The 25,683-nt window shown below is 34.1% G+C and overlaps 2 protein-coding genes across 2 annotated transcripts; both read right to left on the bottom strand.

The window, feature by feature from the left end:
- Positions 1-8,280: 8,280 nt before the first annotated feature.
- Positions 8,281-9,897, bottom strand: LOC131600302 (transcription factor GTE1-like). The gene is made up of 6 exons (XM_058872486.1): positions 9,824-9,897; positions 9,340-9,564; positions 9,165-9,260; positions 8,990-9,048; positions 8,695-8,845; positions 8,281-8,559 (listed from the first exon to the last, which is right to left on the bottom strand). Exons 2-6 carry the CDS (start codon positions 9,547-9,549, stop codon positions 8,386-8,388), a joined length of 690 nt encoding a protein of 229 aa, XP_058728469.1. The 5' UTR covers positions 9,550-9,564; positions 9,824-9,897; the 3' UTR covers positions 8,281-8,385.
- Positions 9,898-21,178: 11,281 nt separating this feature from the next.
- On the bottom strand, positions 21,179-24,877 carry LOC131595946 (pentatricopeptide repeat-containing protein At1g22960, mitochondrial). The gene is made up of 2 exons (XM_058868488.1): positions 22,428-24,877; positions 21,179-22,335 (listed from the first exon to the last, which is right to left on the bottom strand). The coding sequence occupies exon 1, from the start codon at positions 24,694-24,696 to the stop codon at positions 22,597-22,599; it is 2,100 nt and encodes a 699-aa protein (XP_058724471.1). The 5' UTR covers positions 24,697-24,877; the 3' UTR covers positions 21,179-22,335; positions 22,428-22,596.
- Between the last annotated feature and the right edge of the window lie 806 nt (positions 24,878-25,683).

Raw genomic sequence — 25,683 nt, 5'->3', positions numbered from 1 at the left:
CTAATGCTCACAATCTATCTTCTTTACTTACAGTTTTTAATCTTAAACAAGGGTTTTTTAATTTATTATTTTTAAAAAAATTAAAGCTATAATCTCTAAATTTCTCTTGTTATTAATTTTGGAATTTTTTTTAAATAACCATGTATTATAAACAAATTACGCAAATAACCATACTTCGAAAAAAATTACACAAATAACCAAGTTTCAGAAAACATTGACACCAAGGCGCCATGTGAGATGGCGCCACCATTGTATCAGATGAAGGGAGGCGCCATTTGGGATAGCTCCTATGTACAACTTTTCTGCAATAAGCCATCTCAGATGGTGCCTTGGTGCATTTTCAAATGGAAAATTGAACAAAAATATACAAGGAGGCGCCATATGAGATGACTCCTCCTCCTAAAAGTTGAAGGGAGGCACCATTTGATATGGCTTATTGGGACTGAGTGTGCCATGTCAGATGGCGCCTAGGACTAAAAAAAAGGGAATAAGCCATATGAGATGGCGCCTTGGTGTTAAGGATTTCAGAAATCTGGTTATTTGCGTAATTTTTTTCGAAACGTGGTTATTTGCGTAATTTTTTTTTAATACATGGTTATCTTTAAAAAAATTCATTAATTTTAGTCTCGTTTATTTTTAAGATCAAGTTTCATATTTTAAATGATTTTTTATAAAATGTTATTTGATAAACCAAGTATTTGGGCTCTAGTGCTAAAGGACTTCCTGCAAAGGACGATATTCGGGGAATACTAAACTCTGGATTAATAGGGTCTTTTTTCCCTAGGAATCAGAGAGCTATAAGCCAAAAAAAAAAGTTATTGATAAAATTTTAAAATATTATTTATAAAATGGTATTTCTTTCGTTTCATAAGTGACTCAGCCTACCATTTTACACAGAAAAAAAAGTGAATAAAAACAAGAGAGAATAGTATTTTTAAAATAGTAGTGTAATTTAATTTCAAGTGGTTAAAATTTAACAAATTTTTGGGTTTGTTCCAAGAAGCTTGTCTTTGAAGATATCAAGAAATTTTAGTGATGATTCCAAGTTGAATGGATCAACATGCAAATGCCATGGTAATGATAAAATCTTGAGAGGTTGGTACATGGTTAAGTTACAATAACATAAATATGAAATTTGTAATTTGTACAAATGTCGTGTCATTCATTATATTGCAATACAATTTTTGAAAAATGAGCACAATCATCTGACCAAAAGTAATTTACCTTGTGACGGGGCGAGAATTTGTTAATTCATTTGAGCCTTAGTATCATGATCCATATCGATGTTAGAACTGTGAATTTGTGCATAAGTAATTAGTTCAACGTTGATTTTTGCATGGATTCTTATTTTGTTTTTTGAAACACCGGAACCAAAACCATGTATTGTGATTGGAAAATGTTGGTTGCTAGGAGGTTGAAAAAGAAAGAAAATTATGGTGAAGAAAAGAAAGAAAATTGTGGTGAAGAAAAGAAAGAAAAAAAGAAGAAAAAGAAAAGAACATGAAAAAGCCTTGAAAGAAAAAAATTGGCAACCATTATATGATAACATTAAGGTTTAGCAAAAGAGCAAAGAGAAAACGGTGAATAATTTTTTACTATTTAAAATTTTGAGAAGTGATTGCTCTCATAGGTTTAGGCAATTTTAATTCATTTACCTTTATATATGATACTTTTTTGTTAACAAGTCATGTTACAACCCATGAAAATACTCTGCGATTTGTACTTTTATGCTTATAATATGAGCTTTTTATCAATGCATAATTTAATCATGGTGTTAGCAAGATTGTTGGGTGTGAGTCAAGTCCTTCATTTTTGTTCTTTATCTTTTGACGAAGACGTGAGCTAGGTGTGATTCATAATTGAGCATGGGTTATCTTGGAATGCTGGACATTAGTTTTTTGTTTAGAATTTGTTTCTTGGTCATGGTTTGGTTGTAGTATAGTGATAAGCATTACTTTGATTGCGCTTTTGAAAATTTGAGTCATGCCTTTCTTGTTTCATCTTGTGATTTCTTAGAGGTTGCTCTTATTTTTTTAAAGGTTTTTAAGACTCTTGTTTGAGGACAAACAAAGATTCAATTTGGGGAGAGTTTGATGATGTAAACTCAAGCTTCTTAATGAAGGACTTTGTTTTGATAAAGACAAATCTCTTAGTATCAAGAAGGCAGAAATGTTATTCAAACATAAAGTATTTTAGTCAAGACTATGGTTCAAGCATAAAAAAAAAAGGTATAATAATGACTCTTACAAAATACTTAAGTCTTAGCTGCTCAAAGTAATAAAAATCACTACATACCTTATCCATGCCCATAACACAAAAGTCTTAGGCAAATTTATCAAGTTTTCCTTTGTGCAATGAATTGTTGCATTGGTGCAATTGATTGCTCACTGAAGCATTTTCAAAAATATTGCCTGAAAGACTTGGCAGATTTTCTGTCTTATTTGTGCAATCGATTGCTGTTTTTGAGCAATCGATTACTCACTGAAGCTTTTTCAAAAATATTGCCTAAAAACACTTAGCAGATTTACTATCTTATTTGTGCAACCGATTGTTGTTTTTGTGCAATCGATTGCTCACTGAAATTTTTTGAAAAAATATAGTTGTTGGCACTTGTGCAATCAATTGTTGTTTTTATGCAATCAATTGCACCCCGTGTTGAAGCAGGCATAGCGGCAAACAACAAAAGTTTTGGAAATATTTATCCGGGATTTATCATGTCCACAGAGATGGTGAGAATGTCATTCAACAGTTTCTACGGTTTCGAACTTGGGTTTGAATGACAAAAGTATAGGAACGGAAAAGTAAAATATATGAACAGAAAATAATCCATTCTTCGGAAAGATAAGACTTATCAAGCTTTGCACATGGTCTACTTCTTACAGACTTAAACTTGTCAACCAGTTATACTCAACCCACGATATTCGTCTATGTTATCACATATTTCTCACATAAGTGTTCATCTCTGAAGCACCTACGAGACAATTCACAACTAAGGTTATCTCTAACGCAAAGTCGCGAGAACATTCGTATTCTCGCGTCGACGATCGCTCGTGCGCCGCTCAAACACGAAAGCATTAAGTACAGATACCCACAATGATTGTTAGCTCTAAATCTATCTCTAGAGTTCAGAAACTAACAAATAATCATCCTAGATAAGGATTCAAGAAGTTTATCTCTAAAGCAACCCAAATCCCAAGCACAAAGCAAAAATCTAAGACAACAATCAACACTGATTTATAAAGCAAGTTAAATATAACGTCATGGGCGACAAATATACATGAGTTTAAAGTAAATACATACACAAAACCCAACTATAAGAGAAAACACAAAGAAGATGAGAAATAAACTGAAGATCTCCCGGGTTGTCAGCTCCGATTGATGAGCAATCCACCTCTGATCATCCAAATGCAAGCTCCATAGGTGTTTTCTAAGTTAATCTAACCAAAAAATGATGTTGATGGTGTTGGGACTCAAAAATACTCAACCCATGACCTAAAAATGTTATTTTTTTCCATTTTTAACAAGTCTAAAAATCTTCAGATCGCTTAGCGGCACAGACATCCACTTAGCGGACTCTGATGTCATGAAAAAAAATCAGATTTTGTTTTCGCCATAACTCGAGAACCGTAACTCTGATTTGCGTCTGGTTGAAGCGTTGGAAAGCTTATTCAATGCTCTATCTAATAATGACTAAATGGTAACCAAATTGATGATTTTTATCATCCTTATTTTAAGCCTTATTCTTTGATGAATTGGTAAAATTTGCATTCTTGAAGCTTAGCCTTTGGTCTTTATTATTCAATGCTCCAAATATGCATTAATACCTATAAAATGAATGGAAAACTATTGATTGGTATCAAAATAAATCAAAAACACAAGTATGCACATAGTTACACAAAAGTTAGGATTTTATTACAAAAACCATAAGAATAGCATTGATAAGTGCCACAAATATATACTCAAAATATCGATATTTTGACACTTATCGCCCTGTACGAATCTGAAAAACCATAAGTTTTTTCAACACCCTTTCATGCACCACTTCGTGGAACCATTTCATTTTAACTTGACATTTGTTCATGGTAATTCTTCATTCTTTTGTCATGTTTCAAAAGAGTGTTATGTACATATAAATACAAAGAATTTCAAATCACAAATTACCTCTTCCAATCAAACTTTTAGAAATTTCCAGAATCCACATTGTCATTCTTCAACCTTTATTCAAGATATTTTTTGCATACTTTCATACTATCCAAACCAGAAAATACTTGAGCAATCAATTACTTTAAGTACTTGTGAATTATTGTTATTGGAAGGGAAGATCAATCATATTGATACATCACTCAAAGTGATAATTATTCTACAAATTTCATATTCCTAAAAACTTGTTGTATTCATATCTTATTTCCAGGATTGTTGGAATTAAGATTACTTGGTTTTGTAATTTCTTGTTGTCCACAATTGTTGGAAACAATAGAGTAGCAAGGAAAGGATTGTTTTTTTTGTTCTAATTGGTTGGTTGTATCTTGCTGTACAGAATTGTTGGAAGCGAGAAAGTCACTTTGGGAGGATTGTTCTCTTAGTGGACTTAGTGTAAAATCCAATAAGATTGTTCTTGGTGTTTGTGTGGGTATTGTACAAGTCACAAACAATAGTAAAATCTCTTTCATGTTGAAAGGGGATTGGAGTACTATCGGACTGTGAGGGGAACCAGTATACATCCGCGTGTCCTTTATTTTTCCGCACTCTATTGCTTTCATAATCTCACCATAAACCAGAAAAATAATATCCTTCATAACTAAAACCAGATAATTTTTCAAAGTTCTAATTCACCCCCCCCCTCTCAGGCGCACTCTTAAACTTACAATTGGCATCAAAGCAGGTTATAGGTAACTTGTTTTCCAAAAGATCCTGATGGCTTCCGCAAATCAAAATCCAATTTTTAGAGACGGTGACAGCAACAACAGACCTCAATTGTTCTGTGGACAATACTTCGACTTTTGGAAATTTCGGATGAAGGCTCACTTAGAAGCACAAGGAGAAGAAGTATGGGAGGTTGTCCTAGATAGTCCTTTTGTTCTTACAACTGTTGTCGATGGCGTTGGTTTAAATAAACCTAAAGGCTCATGGAATGACAACGATAAGAAATAAGTTCTTGCTGACAAAAAGGAAATCAATCTTCTTCAAGGTTCAGTTAGCATGGATGGATTTTTTTGTGTTTCGGCATGCACAACGGCAAAAGGAATATGGGATACATTAGTAGAAACTCATGAAGGAACCGTTGAAGTTAAGAGATCTCTATTAACTACATTGAGTCAAGAATGCGAGTTATTTAGAATGCAACTTAGAGAATCCATTCTCGACTTACAAAAAAGATTTGTTCACTTAGTAAATCAATTAAGCGCACTTGGAAAGAAACTCACTACCGAGGAACAAAATCTAAAAGTGCCTAAATCCATAACCAGAGAATGGCAACCGAAAGTAACGGCGATGTGCGAGAAGAATAATCTATCTAGAATGACTTCTGCAACATTGTTCGATAAACTTCAAGAATATGAAACAAAACTCGGAAGACTTGAAACACATAAAATTCAAGTAAAAGATTCAAAAGACATTGTCTTAAAGACGATAGTAAAACATCATGATAGCAATCAAGAAGAGCCCACTAGTGAAGATGAAGATGATTTTATCAAGAAATTTGAAAGTTTCTACGAAAAGAAAGGAAAAAGGAGATCATTAAAGGGGAAGCACCAACAAAGAAGGTTAAATGCTTTGAATGCGGATAAAAAGGACATGTCAAAAGTGAATTCCCTACACTTGAAAAGAAGAATAATTTTTTAAAAAGAAATAAGGACAAAAGGCCAAAGAAAGCATATGTAGCATGAGAGGACAGTGAAATAAGTTCATCTTCAGATAAAGAACATGTGAATCTTGCATTGTTAGCAACACATCATTCTGATGATGAAGACGACGAGGTTAGTAATGAATTTTTCATTTATGCCAATGATGCACAAGGTGCCATAAATGAACTCTTGAATGAATACAAAATGTTGTATAGAACTGTATCAACATAAGAGAAACAAATCAAATCTCTTGAAGAGAAAATTGATATTATGCAAAAAGATTTCGAGGTTGCAAAATAATAATATGTTAATAAGAAAAACAAAAATCTACATGTAATAATTGTGAATCACTTTCTTTCCAAATTGTCCAATTAAAGAGAGTTCTTAGAAGATATGAAAAAGGACAAATTGGTTTGGAGGGTGTCCTTAGTCAACAAAGATATTCTAATGATAAAAGTGGGTTTGGTTATTCAAAGTTCTCAAAACCAAGTTCTAACAAAACTATTTTTGTTAAGGATAATGACCATACATCCCAAGAGAAAGCTAACAAGCCTAAAGTGGTTCATCACCATCCTAAGAAAAGATTTCCTAAAAAGAAACCTTATGTTCCTAGATATTGAAGTAATTTTGTTCCTACATGTTTTTATTGTGGTATTGTTGGCCATACACCTAATGCTTGCTATGTTCGAAACTTTAGTGTGGCAAGTAGACATTATGTGTGGGTTAAGAAGGGAACTAACTATGATGGACCCAAAGCATATTGGACACCAAATCAAACTTAATTTGTTTTGTAGGTGTGCTTAAGGGCCACGTAACTCTATGATGTTTTGACTAATGGTGGTTCTAAGCATTTGATAGGAGACATAAACTATTTTTCGTATCTAGTTCTAAAAGCCCAAGGGTTATTTCACATTTGGGGAATACCTTAAAGGAAGAATTCTTGGTATTGGCAAAGTTGAAGTACTAACTTTCACATCCAATTGAAGATGTACTTTATGTTGAACGACTAAAGCAAACTCTTCTATGTTCTATGTTAAATGATTAATGCATGTTTATCATTTTATTATCTTTCACCCATCTCTCCCTTCTTTTTTATAATGTCAAAGGGGGAGAAAGGTGTTATGTGTTATGCTTGTGTATTTTCTTGTCTTAAAATTTGAAGGTACAAAAAATCCTTCAAGATGATCAAGTTCAAATAATCATAAGTAGGGGTGCTCGCGGTGCGGTTTGGGCGGTTTTGACGAAAAAAATCATCCGAACCGCAAGAGAAAAAATAGTGCGGTTTGGTTTGGTTCGGTTGGCTTTTAAAAAAAATCCGAACCAAACCAAACTAATGCGGTTTGGTTCGGCTCGGTTGGTTCGGTTTTTTACAAATATTTTATTGAGCCATACATACACATATAGATGACTATATAATTTTGTATTTAGACAATCATACACTATCAAATAACAACAAAACTCGTCATATTTTGACAACAATTTTCCATTTAATATGTAAAAATTAAATTAGACAAAAGTGGAATATTAAACATAAAATAATAGCATAAAATAATATAAAAATTATTATAATGAAACAAAAAATTGAAGAGACGAAAGATTAGTGAAGGTGAAAAAGAAAAAAAAAGTGTTAAGAGATTAGATAAGAAGATGTGCGATAAAAACGAAACTGAAATACAAAACATTTACATAAAAATGAGAAGTTGAAAAAGAAAGAATATAAGAGAGTACAGAGACTATAGAAGAAGAGAGAAGATGTATGTGGCAAAGAAGGTGCGATAATGTTATTAGAGATTTGAGAAGATCAGGATTGAAATTATATGTGTAAGAATGAGAAAGTTGTTCGTAATCATAAGGCTAATGTATAATAGGTTTAAGTTTGGGTTGGATGTGAGTTAAGTAAATTTTAGGTTGTAACATAATGCGGTTTGATTCAGTTTGGTTCAGTTTACAAAATACAAACCGCAAACCGAACCGAACCGTGCAGTTTTGTTAAAAAATGACTCAAACTAATCCGAACCAAATGCAGTTTTTTGCGGTTTTGGTTTGCGGTTTTCTATTGGGTTGGTTTGGTTTTGAACACCCCTAATCATAAGCTTCACATACAAAGAGAGAAGCTAGACCGTAAACACAAGAAAGAGGGTCTACCTTTATGTCAAAAGTATATGGAGTGCGTATAAGGTGAATCTAAAAATATACTTCCGGATTAAATTTTGAAAAAAAATATGAGGTACATCTCAAACATATTTTGGTGGGAAAATGATGCGCCATGAAATGCAAAGAGGCATTTTCAAAAAATTTTAGGATGTTTGGTGGGATTAGCAATCCCCGTTTTATAAAATATGAACTATACACCTACCCAAAGTTTGAACTATATACCAGGTGAATGGATAGTCTAAAACTACTCAAATATTTTTCTGAGACAACTTATAAGCCATGAAATCACATCATACATTGATGTTTGCAAATACTCTACAAAGTTTAAGTTTGCAATGTGACATGGATAATTTTTCTGGGACTTTATTACATGTCATTGGCACGAGAATCACATCATTCTCCTCCTTTTGAAATCGGATTTTTTCTCTTCCTCAATATTGTCTGCACGAGTTATCGCTTCCTTTTCCTCAATGTTGTCTACGTGCGTAATCCCGCTTGATGCATCTTGAAGTTCTAGTGCATTTTTTACAAACATAAACAGTCTCCACAATGTGTAGTTGCTCTATATATCACAATGATAATAAAATGAGTGAGTAGTTCAATTACATTTGCTAAACAAAATCAAAACTTTACAGACAAGTTTAGAAATGAAGGAAAGCAAGCAACATCAGTATCGAAAGAAAATAACACGACAAACCTGAGAGTCAAGATCAAGGGTTACATCTTCCATATTAACTTTGAAATCTGGATTACTCTCATTAACTATCTCTAATGCCTTGCGGAGGTTATCATGAGACAATTTACTGATATCCGCTGCAAGTAACGGTTTCTCCATAGATGACAGTTTCCTAAAGTATTGTCAATCATAAGGGAGTTTTAGAAAAGAATAATTTGCGAGACTAAACACTAAACTAACAGATAATATGTAGCACTATTTTACTGAAATTTGACTTAGACCACAAAAAAGAATATCGGGCGACTCTTTCACAAACCTGCACTTTGCAATCATTGTTGATTTGAGATTCGTCAAAGCTTGATCAGCCTCAGACAACTGGAACAACAGAAATTAAATGTGCAAATTACCATCTGAAATACTTTTCCTAAGTAACATACATCAGTTGATTTTAAAGTTTAAACACAACTCTGTAAAAAAAAAAATGAACCAACCTCATCGCTTAATTTCCTAGTCATGTTGGCATAAGTGGCTTCTTGTGCAAGCTTTTTGTTCAAATTCTCATGTGCTTCCTTTGATAGTTCATTCTCCTGAAATAATCAAATAAAGAAAAATTATGTAGTTACCGACAAAGCAAGTTTCATTCATCTGAAAAAAGTTTAAAATTACCAATTTAGTGACTTTAGGCGAAAGATGCGACCATTTCTCCTCAAATTCGCCCAGCAAGAACTTGGCCATCTTATGGACATCATGGTCTTTATCATTGTACTTCATTGCATTATTAAAAATCAGCCTTACATCAGCATATATCTCCCTCGCATTTTTATAACCAGAGCCATCTTTAGCCTTCATTTTTCTTTGTATTGTGCTAAAATCCATAGGCTGTTCAATGATCTAGGGGAAGAAAAACAAACAAATTGGGTTTGAACGAAGAGTTAGCAGTGAGATATGATAAAATAGATAAATACCAAGCTCTCGGGAAAGCTACCACTAGTACTAGAAACTATGAAGCATGGACACTAGTAATATTTTTTCAGAAGTGTCGGTGCTACAATGCCAGAAACACTGACCAAGCAAATATCTAAACCATTTATGTAATGATTATAGTTATAGTATAAGGGAATAGAAAAGCTTAAAAATGAAGAAAAAATACCTCATAATAATCATACAGCTTAAGACCTTTAACATCTACAGGATCCTTAAAGGGCCATGCTTCTTTGTGCCGAGTTATCTGAGAAAAAGAAAATGAATCATTATTGAGCTATTGCAGAAAATAAAGTTTTGTTCAAATTCCGCTGCATAGCATTGCTATAGTGCTGCTATAGCTATTCTTTGACAATACTTTGTAGTAGTAAATAGTGTATCGCGCAAGAATAGCGATTTGTTCAAATTCCACTATGCTATAACGCTGTTATTTAACATCACTTGCCTCGCTTAAAATTTTGGAAACATGACGCATGATTTCTTCCGAAGCAAGTTGCAGTGGCTTCTTAGATCCAGTAGGAGGCTTCTTCCAGCCCTTGGTTTTGCAATCATTGTTTTGAACATCGGTAGATTGGTAAAACTGTTCAACCTCTGTTACTTGGTTCTCAAGCTACACTCAATAAGCAACACAAATAATGATCAAAATTCAAACTCACAAACACACAATTGATAAAAGATAAATTAACAAATAAAAATCAGAGAATTGTCTAGGGTTTAGTCATGATATGGAGCCCAATTTTATCTAGGGTTTATGGTGATCATAAACCTTTAAAGCCTTTAGAATCAAGAAATTCAAAATAGAATTGTGCAATATCATCCAGGGTTTTAAAAAACCGTCCGCGACAACCACGATCAGTGTCAGTTGTACAGACCGAACCGTGACCGTTTTTTAAAACCCTGATATCATGCCAAGCACATTTTGTACAATATTTCTAATTCAATATTCAATCGACCATGCTATAGAGAATTTGATTGATCACGATAAGACGTGAAAAGTATACAAAAGAATGATCATAAAATAAGAAATTATAAAAAAGAAAAAAAATAACCTGATTAATTTGGGTGTGAAGTTGATCGAGAAAACGTCCATAACTGATTAAATCTTGATTAGAGATATAGGGATTATAGGGAGGTTGATGAGAATAATACACCATTGGTTTAGTGATTGGTAATGCTTAATTTGGATTTATGAAATTGAAACACTCTGTAAGTGCTAATTAGTAGTAGCTTACACTAGTGTTAACGATAACGTGGCATGGCAAGTACAAAATCTATGCTGCAACTACATTTTCGGTCAAAGCTGTTAAGCCAGTATTTCTCTTTTTAATTTTTTTTTATTGAATTTTTCCTCTTAATATTATTAAATAGTTAATTTAACATTTATATTATTAATGATATATTGATTTAATTGATTCATTGATATGCTATAATAATAAAAAATTACGGTTAATAAAAAAATATATAAGGTGTATTTTTTAATTGTTAATCAATTTTATTTTAAACCCATGTAAAATTCTAGGAAGGAATTAGGTCACATCCTTTCAATTTATTTTATTTTTATTTTACAATTATTTGAAATTTTGGAATAGATCTAGGATCGTAAACAAAAATATTGTGTATTTTTTATTTTTTAAACTAATTTCATCTAAAATTTTGGGATTAATATGAAGCAGTAAATATAATACCATGTATTTTTTATTTAATAATTAATTTATCACAAATTCATTCAAAATTTAAAATTGTATGATTAATTTGAGACTATTGATGGTTAGAAATTAGAACTACAAGGTCGATAACACAATAAATAGAAATTTTGATTGTGGATGGTGAAAGCACTACGCCAAATGTTACATTTAGCAGCGCAGCTACGACAGCGCTTTGAGAGAAAGCGCTGCTATAGCTTTCACTAAAGACAAAAATATAAAACAAGGGGAATAAAACGCTGGTATATGGGGGTCCTACGAAAGCGCTTTTAAAAAACGCTGTTATAGGCTGGACTACGAAAGCGCTTTATAGAAGCGCCGGTATAGGGTAGGCTACGAAAGCGCTTTCAAAAGCGCTGCTATAGGGGTAGCCTACGAAAGCGCTTTTCTCCTAAAAAACGCTGGTATAAGGGGTGTTACTAAAGCGCTTTTCAAAAGCGCTCTCGTAGCTATTTTAAAATTAAATTAATTAAACTAATTAACACAAAAACACGTTTTGCCCCAATTAATTTCTCAGTCTCTCTTCTACTCCTCGCGTACCTGAAGCCCTAACCACCTTCATCACTGTTCTCCGACCGTTCCTCCGCCACGACCTTCATCTTCAATTGCAGCTCCGGCCGTCACTCCACCACTACCTTCATCCACAGTTCTCCGACCGTCCCTCCGCCTCTGGTTCGCCGTCTCAGTCGCTGGTTCGCCGTTCTCAGCCGCTGGTTCGCCGTCACCAGGTACATGATTCCTAACTGAAAATTGTTTAGAAGCTTGTTTTGATGAACCTAGCTGAGTTGTACAACCATAATATAAAAATGTAATCTTCTGAATGAAAGAATACCGTCTGTGCTGTGTCGACATTTTTATCTCCATTTTTGTTCAAATCAGGTTTGACAAATTTCTTGATTGCAAATATTTTGTCATTGGATTTGGAAGCATACTTTATGCTTCAATTGTGAATCTGAATGAATTTGGTATTACATGAATGCTTTGAATCAATGAATTGGTGTAGGTTTTGTTGAAAAATTAAGTCACGGTTTCTTTTGGATTTCTTCTACCTGGTGCTGTTTGTGGCTTATAGAGCTACTGTCCTTACTAGAGTTAATTGGCTTATAGAGCTACTGTCCTTACTAGGGTCTGTGGCATATGTTTTGATACATTGTTTTGATACATTGATACATTATTTTGATACATTGTTTTGCTCTGTTTGAAGACAAAAGAGGTTTAGTCACAACAACTTACAAATTATTATAGGTTTTTGAGTGAAGATAATTTGAGTGATTGTAGGTTATGTTGTGTGTAAATACAACACGGCACCGACAAATTAATGAAGATATTTTGAGTGCTATCTTATTTATTATTAAGATTTAATAGTATCCTTTGAAATTAACGATAGAATAACATTCTTATTTAGATTTTTCCAACAAACATGTATATAAATATTGTTCACATCTTTTCATTGTTAATGAGAAATATTCAATATTCAAGTAAAAAGAAATTAATATCATTGATGTTAGAAGTGACTCTTAAACATAACTTAGGCACTATTTAGATAAACAGTTTAATTAAGTACTATATTGCATTAGTGCATATCATATAAGTGCCTATCTATAAGCTATTTCTATAACAAAAGATAAAGATAAAGCATCTAGCCAAAACATATTTGAGCATTTCAGTTTTGTAAATTCGGGTGTTTGTAGTTACTAGCTAATTGATAATTGATTTCATATCATTTTAAATAATTGAGTTCTATATTGGGTTTTTTTTTATATTGTGTTAGTAGTGGTGTATTTAACTGCATCGTGTGTGTTTAATTTTACAGTTACTTTGAATCCTCTGGTTTCTACTTGTTCAACGCCGATTCAAACCTACCCGTCTCCCACATCAAGTCTAACTCAGGTTACTATCCCTTTCTTCTTGCTTATAATTTGTTGTTGTCTGCTTATAGTTTATTGTTTATGGTTCTATTTAATTTCAATTTAGTATCTCTCAATCCATTTTTTGGTTTGTGGACTTATATTACCTTGAAATAAGGTAATGTCTTCTTTAAGAAATTGGGTATTCTGATTGGGTATTCTATCATGATGATAGCTATTTATTATCTTGACAGAATTCCTTAGTACCTGATAGAGAAACCAAGAAGCATTTGTTTAGCTTAATTAAGACATGGATAAGACATGGATGAATTCAAACCGATTGTCGAAAGAGTACGAGAAAGGGGTATGGGAATTCGTTGAGTTTGCGGTTGCGCACTCCAAAGACCCGCTTCGAATGTCGTGTCCTTGCCTGGGTTGCTGTTATGGGGGTAAGGTTGACGGGAATAAGTTGGCATCCCATTTACTACGGTTTGGAATTGATAGAAGTTATACATGTTGGACAATGCATGGTGAGAAAAGTAACGGGAATGCTGAGTCGAGTTGTAATAGGAAGTATGCTTCAAACGACGATTGCACAGACACATACGATTGCGATCGAGTCGAAGAGATTCCAGAAGCGCTTGAATAAGATCTTGCAGATTGTCCCAAAATGTTTGAGAGGTTGGTAAGCGATGCAGAGAAACCGTTGTATGATGGTTGTTCAAAATTCACAAGATTGTCTGCGGTGTTAAAGTTGTACAACTTAAAGGCGGACAATGGATGCTCGGATAAAAGTTTCACAGAGTTATTAGCCCTTATGAAAGATATGCTACCAAAGGATAATGTTCTTCCCAATCGAACGTATGAGGCCAAAAAGATGTTGTCCTCTATTGAAAACATTGAAGATCAAGGTGATATTGGTGTTGGCATTGAATCTTGTACAAGAAACGATCAAAATGAGAATGAATCGTGTACTAGAAATGATCATAATGAGGGTATTTGGATCAATCCAACCGTCCGCGTTGTTAAGAGACGCGTAGAACACAATCCTACCAAGAAAAGAAAGAGACGTTAGTGATAAAGGTAATAGTATACATATTCCGACAAATTTGCTTTATTCAATTTGTACCGATTGTTTTATTCAATAGTATAGTACTTATTCAATTTTGGTGCATATTCTCGTTTTGTACATAACTTTTAAACCATGTATCCGTTTGTTGACTTCTTTACATGTAACTATACTATTTTGACGATTCCGGAGCTGCTCATGCACTTATCTTTACATTTCGGGACTGTGTTTTTTATCGGTTTTGCTTCTGCCCGTAATCAAAAGTCGGGCTTAGGGTCTGAATTTCGGAAAACCGACTTTATTTTTGAGTCCGTGGGGACGTTTTACCATAGCCATGTAAATTTCGTTCAATTCCGACAACTTTCTTTTTTGACGCTTATTTTGATTTGTACCGATTTCGTTTCCGATTTACTTGTACATGCATGGTTTGACTTCCATTTGACTTGTATAGATTGTTAGCTTATTAATAGTGTACTAATGTGCTTTAGTTTGTTTGATACACGTTCAATGGCTCCGGATAGAGATGCTCCACCTGAAAAATCACAAGAAAACTCACAAGAAAGAGATGCTCAAGAAAGAGATGCCACGGATACAAATGCTCCACCTGATACTGAAGCAAAAGAAGTTGCACGAGGCATCACCATTATGAAGGGAATCATTCGACATAGAGACCAAGGATTAGTATACCATTTGGATTGGAATTCTGATAAACAAGCAATTGGTCCTAATTCTGCAAAGTTGACAAGCTATATTGGTACAATTGTTCGTATGCATATTCCGGTCTCCATAGCTAAATGGAATCTGAAAAGCGAAGAGTTGGATGCGAAAAAAAAAACGATTTGGGACGAGCTTCAGGTATATATCATATATGGTTAATTGTTGTTATTATCTTGACGATAAATTGTTTAAATTACTTATACTAACACACTATGCGTATGTTTTTTTGCAGAGGACTTTTGAGATACCAGATGATCGTAGACGCTACATACTTAGTTTGGCCGGCAAAAGATATAGAGGGTGGAAAGCTTTTTTGACAAACACCTATCTTAAGGATAAAGATGGAAACTTTCTTGAAGAGGCACCGGGACGGCCAAAAAAGTATGAGATCTTCATTGATGAAAAAGATTGGGCTGAGTTTGTAAATCAAAGAGATGAAGATTTTCGGAAAAGGAGTGCCACGAATAGTGCGAGAGCACCCAAACCCGCGTATCCATACAAAAAAGGGCGTATGGGATATGCACGCTTAGAGGATAAACTTGTAAGTAAATAGAAATGCATTTTAATTAATTGTCTAAATGTGTTTTATTTGACGATTTTATCATTTGTGTCAATGCATAGTTAGAGGAGTCTAAAAGTGAGGAAACTTCACTTCCTGAACATGTGTTGTGGAAGGAAGCTCATGTGGGCAAGGATCGAGCTGTCGATCCCGATGTTCAGAGAGTTTATGCTGAATGTGTAAGTATAATACTGTGTCTTTAATTAAATCAAATGTTTTTTAATATATAAATGATTTTTTATCTCCACTAATAATTATTGAAATGTAAATGAATTACAGGAGACATTGTCGCAATCGGTGTCCACCGGTGAGGACCAGGATGATAGGAGCATACTTAGTAGAGCACTAGATGCTCCTGAGTATCTCGGTCGGGTGAGGGGTAAGGGTCATGGTGTGACTCCAACCTCTTTTTACAAGCATCCTAGGAGAAGAAATCCTTCAAATGAAGAAGTGTTGCAAAAATTGGCGGAATTGCAAGCACAAGTCTCTGAATTGCAAAGAGATAAAGATATGTATATGAGAGAAAAGTGCAATACTGCATCGGTGAAAGAAACTAGTGATAAAGCTTAGTTTCAACTGTCAAAGAAAACTTCCCGAGGTAATTATAAATTTCTTTTCCTTACAAATTGTTCTATTTTATTAACGATAATGACTTTATATTTACTATTGGTTTAGGGCATTTCTTCTTGCCAACTATACTTATCGTCACCGTCTTATCGCCTAGTTGGCAAGGGAAAAGTGCACAACACTGTGGGAGATTTACTTCACCATAGACCGCTCCCGGATGGACACCTAAAAGTATCGGTGGATGTTGTATTAGATCATGATGCGGTGCTACCGGTACCTGACATGGTCTCAGAGACGACATTGCTGCGAGATGCAATAGGGTCATTTGTTGCATGGCCCTCGGAGCTCATTATCATTGGTGATGAGGTATATTCAAAACCATTATGAATCATTTAGTTTTTGAATGTCAATTTTGCACCGTTACGTTAATTATTTTTTACATTTTAATTTTAGATTGCTCCTACAAAACCCGCAATTAAGGGCAAAGGGATTTTACAGGAGGAGGAGTCTGTTGCATCACTAAAAGAGGTACATTTAAGGTGTTAATATATAATTTGAATGTAAAACTCCATGATTTTATATTTTATCGATCGTTATTTGATTTTTAGGCATCTGCTCGGGAGTCACAACAAGTGACACAGGTCGTTCGTAGCGTACCGCCTAAGGGTCCTCCGAAGCAAGCGACAAAAAAAGGTGGTGCTTTTTTTCCTCGATATCGGACGACGCTCGGAACACTTGTTGATATGTCCGATTTGAAGGAAGATGCTCTCCGTCAAATCAATATGGAGGAAGGTATCTTTGGTGTTGAATTCATTTCACATATTGCAATAGATGACTTGGAAGAGATTTTTACACAAGAACAACTAGGCGTCGCTAATATGCACTCGTACATCCGGTAATATTCACTCATCCGATATATTATTTAATTAGTCGAACAATTTATTTACACATTATGTTTATTATGTTTTTCACTCATCCGCTAATATGTTTATAATGTTTTTATTTAAGGTTGTTGCATGACAGAGTGTTGCGCGGGACTGCATTGTCAAACAGATTCCGTTTCGTGTCTTCCGCCCATTGCAGCGGAATGACAATTGATTCGGAACCGGAATCAGTTAGACAGCGCTTAGTCGATAGATTCATGTCATCCGACAATACAAAAAGTCTGATTCTTTGGGCGTATAATACCCGACCAGTAGGGTTAGTTTCTCATTCTTGGTTCATTTAATCTTTGTTTCTTTTGCGTAGCAAAATTTTTATATAACCTATTGTTTTAATTTATAGAGCACACTGGTTGTTGCTTGCTATCAACCCGATAAGAGAAGTTGTATATTTTCTGAATTCGGTAGATGGTGAGTGGAGCAATTATCCGGCTATGAAGGAAATTATTGATTTGTAAGTGGGATCGTTCTAAATATTCTTGTATATTTATATATTTAATTATTTGTGAGATTGATCTAAATATATGCTTTTATATTTTTGTTAGATCAATACAAGTGTTCCGAAGTCAACGAGACGCACAGGTATCCCGGACTAAATCAAACAACATTACTTGGATCAAAGTGCAGGTACATTATTTTTCACAATTTTGCTTATAATATTTATGCTACTTGATAAAACAAGACAACTATAAATTCTTATTTGTTTTCTATGTAGTGTCCGATACAGCGGAACAGTTCAGACTGCGGATACTTTGTTTTGAGGTTTATGAAAGAAATCCTTCAAATGAAGAGATTCCAATCACGGTATGGATTTATAACTTAATTAGATAACTTCTTATAATTTATTTCATTTAACTAAATCATTCATATTATGTTTTTATTCTGTAGTACTTTGACGAATTCCGTGCTGCTTCTTACCCGAAACTTAAGTTGGAAGAAATCAAAGAGGAATTGTGTCAATTTTATATTCATCAGCTATTCATGTAGTTGGATTTGTGTCGATTTGAAGAGAATATTATAGTACTCCAGAATATATGGTTACTAACTTTGTTCATATTGTTGCCAATTAATATTTGAAGCATAATATTGTTGATGTTAGAGATTTAGTTTGATTGACATAATGATGTATATATATAATTTTGGATATTATAATGGTATTATATTAGTATATATATAGTCCTACCTATGGTTGAAAATATATCGTCGAAAATATATTACTGGTCGAAAATATTACAGGTTGAAAATATATTACAGGTCGAAAATATTACAGGTTGAAAATATTACAGGTCGAAAATATTACAGGTCGATCTGGGAGGCTGAAATTATAGGCTGCACTTTAAAATTTCTCATTTAGCAACGACAGCGCTTTTAAAAAGCGCTCTTAAAGGTCCCCCTACTAAAGCGCTTTGTTACAAAAAGCGCTGCCAAAGATAAAAAAAAAGGAAAAAAAAAAGCAACCTACCAAAGCGCTTTTGGAAAAGCGCTCTAGTAGGGGGGGCTACCAGAGCGCTTTTTCCAGAAAAAGCGCTCTTATAGGGGGGTCTACCAGAGCGCTTTTTCTGGAAAAAGCGTACTTATAGGGGGGTCTACCAGAGCGCTTTCAGAAGCGCTTTCGTAGCCTACGCCAGCGCTGGCTTTGGCAGCGCTTTAAAGCGCTGTTAAAGGCCAAAAAAAGCGCTTTTAAAGCCCTTCCGTGTTGTAGTGAAGAGAGAGAATTAGAGTGAGAGAGAGACAGTGTTAATTTAAGGTGGAATTAAAATTTCATTATTATTGGATGAGAAAGCCTCCAATACATTTATACAAATCATTCAAATATAATCCGTTGGTCTAGTGGTGATTGGTGATAGACTTGGTAGGGAGGACCATGGTTTGATCCCTCGCAGCTGCGATCGGGAGAGGGCTTGACCCCCTTGATGTCAGAACTGATCCCTCGAACCGGACTATACCGATGGTGTGTAACTGGTTAGGCCACATCCAAAATCACTTTTTTTTTAGCTTATTTGACTTATTTTAATATCAATAACTGGTTACACTATGTGTTAATTGATTACAACACTTGAACTATTGTTTTTCACATAACACACCAGCTTAATTTAAGTGCTTCAAGTCTTTCATGGTCATGTTCATCTTTAACCTCTTGAACACTTCAATTGTGACCCCCTTGATCAGCAAATCAGCCACTTGGTCTTCACTACCACAATATCTCAATCTCAAATTTTCTTCACTAACAAGCTCCCTGAAGTAGTGAAATCTCATACTAATATGCTTTCTCCTCCCATATGCAATTGGGTTATTATCATGATTAATAGCGGAAACATTATCAACTAAGAATGTAATAGCCTCACCAACATTGTTGCCCAGCTCCTTTAGTAGATTTATATGCTACACGGCTTTGGCACGGACATAATGAAACGCCCATATACTTGGTCTCACAAGACAAGAGTGCCACTATTGGTTCCTTCTTCGAACACCATGAGATTGGTGTTCCACCAAACATAAAGATCTATCCAACTGTAGACTTTTGACGATCTTTATCTCCACGACAATTGGAATCGATAAAGCCGAGTAAATTGCATTTTATGTTTGTATCCGCTGCGGGAAAGAGAATTTCGCGTCCAATAGACTCTTTGATGTATCTTAGGATTCTTTTTAGTGCTATCGAGTGAGACACATTCGGTCTCTCCATGAATCTAATGGAAATACCGACACTAAAGGTCAACTCCGGTCGCGTATTACACAAATGGCGCAAGGATTCAATCAAGCTTTTATATTGTGTTGGATCAACGTCTTTCTCCTTTCCATCCTTTGACAGTTGCACCTTTGGTTCAACTGATGGAATGACAACATTACAATGCTACATTTCACACTTTTTCAATATCTTAGGAGCATATCTTCTTTAATGCATAAGCAGTCCCTTTTTGAACTTGTAAAACTCTATGCCAAGGGAATATGCCATGACACCATGGTCGGTCATCTCGAATTCTTTCATAAGTTCACTTTTGAACTTAAAAATATTCTTCTCGTTGCTGCACGTGATTAACAAATCATCTATGTATAGACATAGAATGATACCCCCTTCACTTGTATCCGTCTTCACATAAACGACATGTTCATGTATAAAATAGAGAAAAATTAATTAAGTGTGGAATGAGGTTTTGACAGGGTTTGAAGAAGAAATTATGGTACAATCATGAGTGAAGCAAATAAGCAAGGTTGTGTTTTATTAAATTTCTCACTTGACAATTCCAAAAAGTGCACTTATGAAATATTCCGTAAGTTGAAAAATACATGCAAAATGGTATTCATTTTTAAATTCTCACTTGACAAATCTAGAACAACACTTCCATTTTTGTCATTGAGTTGTTAAAATCATTAAAGAAGTTTGTTCGAAGATACACTTCCGAACTAGTTTTTTGGAAAAATAGGTATGTCTCACTTAAAACGTGTTTTAGTGTCTCATTAATTTGTGAAATAAACAAAATTATTGTAGGAGTTTGTGAACTTGCAACAGATGGTAGGACTAGACAAGGTGGTCTTCAGATTTTCCAAGAGATTCCAAAATTTTTACAGAAGCAATTGAAGCTTGACCTTGACGGTCTGTCCGTGTCGGGTGTTGGTGTTGGGTAGTTGTTCTTCTTCTGGGCCTAAGCCCTCCTTTGTACCAAAAAAAAAAATACACTTCTAAACTAGTTTTAAAAAAAATAAAAGCGTGTCTCACTTAAAACCTATTTTTGTATGAAATAGATGTATCTCAAAATGTATTTCCAATATTAAAAGAATATTTTTAAATTTTTATAGTAATGTTAGTATGAAAAACATTTTTTTCACAAATCATGAAGTGTTGAACATGGCAGACAGGTTCTCAAAAGCCCAATAGAGTAAAACTATATTCAACATTAATATTGTTTTATTAATTATATTACTTGCAATTATTATTTACACCAATTACTTAAGTTAGTTAAAAATGGTAAATTCTTTGATATCTTGAATTTTAGTTGGATATTGAAATCTTTAGTGTAAAAGAAATTTAAATTTAAATTTATTGTTAAATAAAATAATATTAAAATATTAGATAACATTAAATATTATTGTTTCATTGGTTAACTCACTACAATTGTATTAAGGCAAATACTACTTAAGTACAATATTGAAAGAATTTTTTTTATTTAAAATTTATTATTTTCATTATTATCACAATCAATAAAAAAAAACTTTATATTTGTTATGCATATCAGTATGTTGAAATTAAAAATATTGATTGAGAGTGTAAAAATATTCTATTGTCATTTTATATTCATGACCTGAGTGGACGCACAATATATATTATGATCTACCGAGACAAAAAAGAAGAAGAAAAACCCCGACTCTTGATAGCCTCATCAACAACACACCATCAAGGAACCTATAATATAATATGCATACATAGCATCTTCACACAAATATTGCATAGCATTCTCACTCATGAATCAACGTAAAAATTTTCAAGCACATTGCATCATCTTAGGCAGAAAAACACAAAATCTCATCCAAACAGACCCACTATCAACCTAGAGTATTTAGTTATGCATCAAAAAAGGGATAAAGGGACATCTTGGCCGAATGAGAGCCATCTTCACCATATGAACATAAGTAACAGTCTAAAACAAAGGGATAAAAAGTCATCTTCATCCAATGAGAGATCCAGCTAATAGAAACAAACACAATAGAAAAAATCAAACTAGTTTTTTTCTTTTCTAAATTTTAAAACATTTATTAAACGGGGCGTAAGATATGGGTAGCATCTAACTGGTGAAATATATTAACTAACAAACAAAATGTAAGTGAATAACAGGATACAATACTCAGTTTTTCTGCAGTCAATGACCACTTAGTACTGTTGTACATAAGAGATCAAACCTTTTATTTTCCATTCCGTATACAAGTTGTGGTGTAAAAAATGTGTACCACTTGACTTAAAAATAATAATCACAATTATGATGCAAAGAATAAGCACCCACTGTGTCAAAAAAATCCCTTTCCAATCAAAAGACTAAGAAAAATGAATAAAAAATGGGGTATGATTATGTGATAGAATTCTTTGAAATATCTTGATAGAGGATTATGCTTCATCTGTATACTACTTGCCTTTGACGTGTAGTGCCATATCTTTGAAACTCAATGAATAAAGTCTACACTCTTCCAGGTATTACCTGGTCACAAATATATCATGTGAAAAGCCTCAAAATTAGTTGGAGTTTGCCCATATTAATCATTGGAAACAACCATTGGCATCTTTATCCTGAAACAAATTACGATATGTGTAAAGGGCTAAAGGAACATACAAGTTAGTAACACAAGGTATCATGCATCTGAGAAAAAAGGAATTCTTACCGTATCAGAGAAAAATGTACACGATCTGACGGTCACATCATGGCAAGCTTACACCTTTATGAGGCAAAACCCAACCAAATGAAGGGATCATGTTTACTCATTTGCCATGTGGGAATGCCAAAATGGAAACAATAAATAATCATTTCTTGGTCTTTCGTCATAAGCTTATTCACCCCCCTCTAATTACATTCTCAAGATGCTGAACTGCGTGCAATTTATAGTCTTTGCTTAGATGCTTCAATAGTGCACTATGTGTGCAAGAATCAGGCTCTATTTCCTTATCTAGCATATCTTTGTACAATCTCAAAGCTTCCTGCCAATGGCCTAAGTTGCAGTTCTCATTTATCAAAATAGTGTATGTATACTTATTTGCAGAAACACCCTTTGATTCCATTTCCGCAAGAAAATTGTATGCATGATCCATTTTTCTCTCTTTGCAAAGTCCATTGATCAAAGCATTGTATGTGATCACATTTGGATTAACACCCTTGTCTTGCATCTCAAAGAAGTACATAATAGCAAGATCCAGCCTTCCCCTAACAGCATATGAATGAATCAAAACTGTGTAAGTCACAACAGAAGGAGATATTCCTTTCTTCAACATATCATAGAACACCACTCTAGCCTTCCGAAGATGCCCGGACATCAAGTGAGCATGGATGATGCTAGTATATGTCACATGATCCGGAACAACTCCATTGCGGAGCATTTTCTGTACGAGTTCATTTGCTTCATCCAAATTTCCCAATTTATAGAGCCCATTAATGAAGACATTATATGTGATTAAATCAGGCGGAAAGCCTTTGGCTAGCATTTCTTCCTGCATGCCAAAAGCCTTTGATGGGTCACCAAGCTTGAGTTCACCAACTATCCGAGTCGTGTATGCATAACGGTCAGGCTGCAATCCTCTATGCAGCATTTCATCGAACAATTCCTTAGCCGTTGCCAAGTTCCCCACCTTACAAAATCCCCTAACAAGAATCGTAAAAGTGAAGACATCAGGAAAAGGTCCATGTCTAATCATATCATCTTTCATCCTCTTGGCAATATCCAAGTCCCCCAATCGGCAAACACCGTCTATAAGTGTGTTATAGGTCACAACACTTGGAACAAGATTTTTGTATCTTAACTCAACAAACAACAGAAAAGCCTCCCCTAAATTTCCCAATCTGCTATAACCATAAATTAGTGTGTTATACGAAACTAAGTCAGGCATCAAATTCCTACTTACCATAACATCCAACAACTTTCTCGCATCAATCACTTTTCCCAACCTGCAAAGACCATACATGACTGTATTGTACGTCGCCACCGTAGGCAAAGCTCCTCTCCGCAACATCTCCTCCTCAACATCACTAGCTTCCTCGAGCATCCCCTCCTTACAATACGCACGAATCAAAGGGTTATACGTATAAGCCGAAACCTTAAGTCCTAACTTCAACATCTCCTCCATCAACTCCTTCACCCGGTCAAAATCCCCTTTCCTCGACAAACCATTCACCAAAACATTATAACTAACCTCATTCGGATCACACCCAATTTTCCGCATCATAAACAACAACTCCATCGCTTGTTCAACTTCCCCGTGTTTACAAAACGAATCCAACAGAGTATTATACGTAACAATTGTAGGCTGAATCCCACACTCAACCATTACATTATAGACTTCCTTAGCCTCATTCACCATACTCCTATCTCTAAGCAATTTAAGAACCCTATTACAATTCCTAACATCAGGCAACAATCCATTATGAATCATTTTATAAAAAATCAACAAACACTTCTCTAACACTGATTTCTTCGCAAAAACCCAAAGTAATAAATCAAGAAGCTTAACAGACACTACCTCGGAACCCGAACCCGAACCCTCGCCACTGCCTCCAACCAAAACATCCAAAACGACGCCGTCGATTTTAGCTTCAATCGCCTTCTCCATAACCCAATAAGCACCTCTCATAAACCCATTTCTAGCGAGAATATCTAAAATCTCAACATAAGCCGATCCAGATCGGTTAAAGTCAGGATGCTTCTCCGCCCAACGGAAGAATCTAAGCGCGACGAGTGGTCGGTGTTTAACTGAGTTGAGAACTCGGAAGAACAACTCGGGCTGAGTAACCGCGGAACGTAAACGGCTGTTACCGGCGGTGTGGTGTTGAGAATGAGCTATGTTGTTGTTATGGGGGAGTGTTGAGAAAAGGGAGAGAAATGGTTTGAGACGGGTTAAGGTTTTTGAGAAGAATGGTGGTGAAGAGATGAGAGAGAGGGTCATTGACTTGGTGTGAAGAGGACTGAGGCCATGAAAAGCCACCACCACGGTTGTTGTAAGGGTGGCGAGAAACGGTTACGGTGGCGGCTGTTAGGGCCTCTTTCATTCATAAACCCCAGCTGTGTGTGTTTAGGTTCTTTTCATTTTCTCCCCCTCTTCGAACACTCGTGGAGCTTACATCCACCACTACTAACAACAACACTAATTTTTTTTTTTATTTCATAAATGCATTTTTTTAAATATTGTTTTGATGAAAAAAATTGTTAATTCATTTTTTTACTCCAAAACAATAAATTATTTTTGTTTTAAAATATATATATATATATATATATATATATATATATATTCATTTTAATTTGTTAATAGATATATAAAATTCATAAAAAGTATAAAATAAAATAAAAACAATACACGATTGCTTCTTTAATAAAAATTAAAATTAACACTAATTTTAATAAATAAATATTGTAATTATTTTTATAAAGTATATAAAATTTACTTTTAAAATTTTAAATATTTTCTATGATTATTAATTATTTTTATAAAAATGAAATTATTTTTATAAAGTAAATAAAATTTACTTTTAAAATTTTAAATATTTTCTATGATTATTAATTATTTTTATAAAAATGAAATTATTTTTATAAAGTAAACAAAATTGAAATCATTTTTACTTATATTTACTAATTTATGTGTTGAATATAATTTGCAAATAATTTATTTTATTTTATTTTTTAAAAACAATAATTCAATAATATATAGAGAAAAAGGGTGATGCACTGACAGTGTAAAATAGTTTTATACTGTCAACCAATCACAACCATGTATTCAATTTCATCACACTTTTATCTTTAAAAAGTTTTAATGACATGACAAATTACTTGTTTCCTATTGGATGACAGTGTAAAATTGTTTTACACTGTCAGTGCATATCCATTAAACCCTAATATATAAATGAAATATAAATATAAATTGCTGGTTAGTCTAATT

This window comes from Vicia villosa, linkage group LG4 (genome assembly GCF_029867415.1).
Source record: "Vicia villosa cultivar HV-30 ecotype Madison, WI linkage group LG4, Vvil1.0, whole genome shotgun sequence".
NCBI lineage: Eukaryota > Viridiplantae > Streptophyta > Magnoliopsida > Fabales > Fabaceae > Vicia > Vicia villosa.
The sequence above is the reverse complement of the archived record's forward strand: the minus strand, read 5'-3'. Positions and strand labels throughout refer to the sequence as shown.

Coding starts and splice junctions, on each gene's coding strand:
- LOC131595946 (XM_058868488.1), bottom strand. CDS start 24,696: ATGACCCTCTCTCTCATCTCTTCACCACCATTCTTCTCAAAAACCTTA.
- LOC131600302 (XM_058872486.1), bottom strand. CDS start 9,549: ATGGATTTTAGCACAATACAAAGAAAAATGAAGGCTAAAGATGGCTCT. Junction 9,049..9,164: donor CTAGGAAATTAAGCGATGAG/GTTGGTTCATTT, acceptor CTGTTGTTCCAG/TTGTCTGAGGCTGATCAAGC. Junction 8,846..8,989: donor ACAATGATTGCAAAGTGCAG/GTTTGTGAAAGA, acceptor ACAATACTTTAG/GAAACTGTCATCTATGGAGA.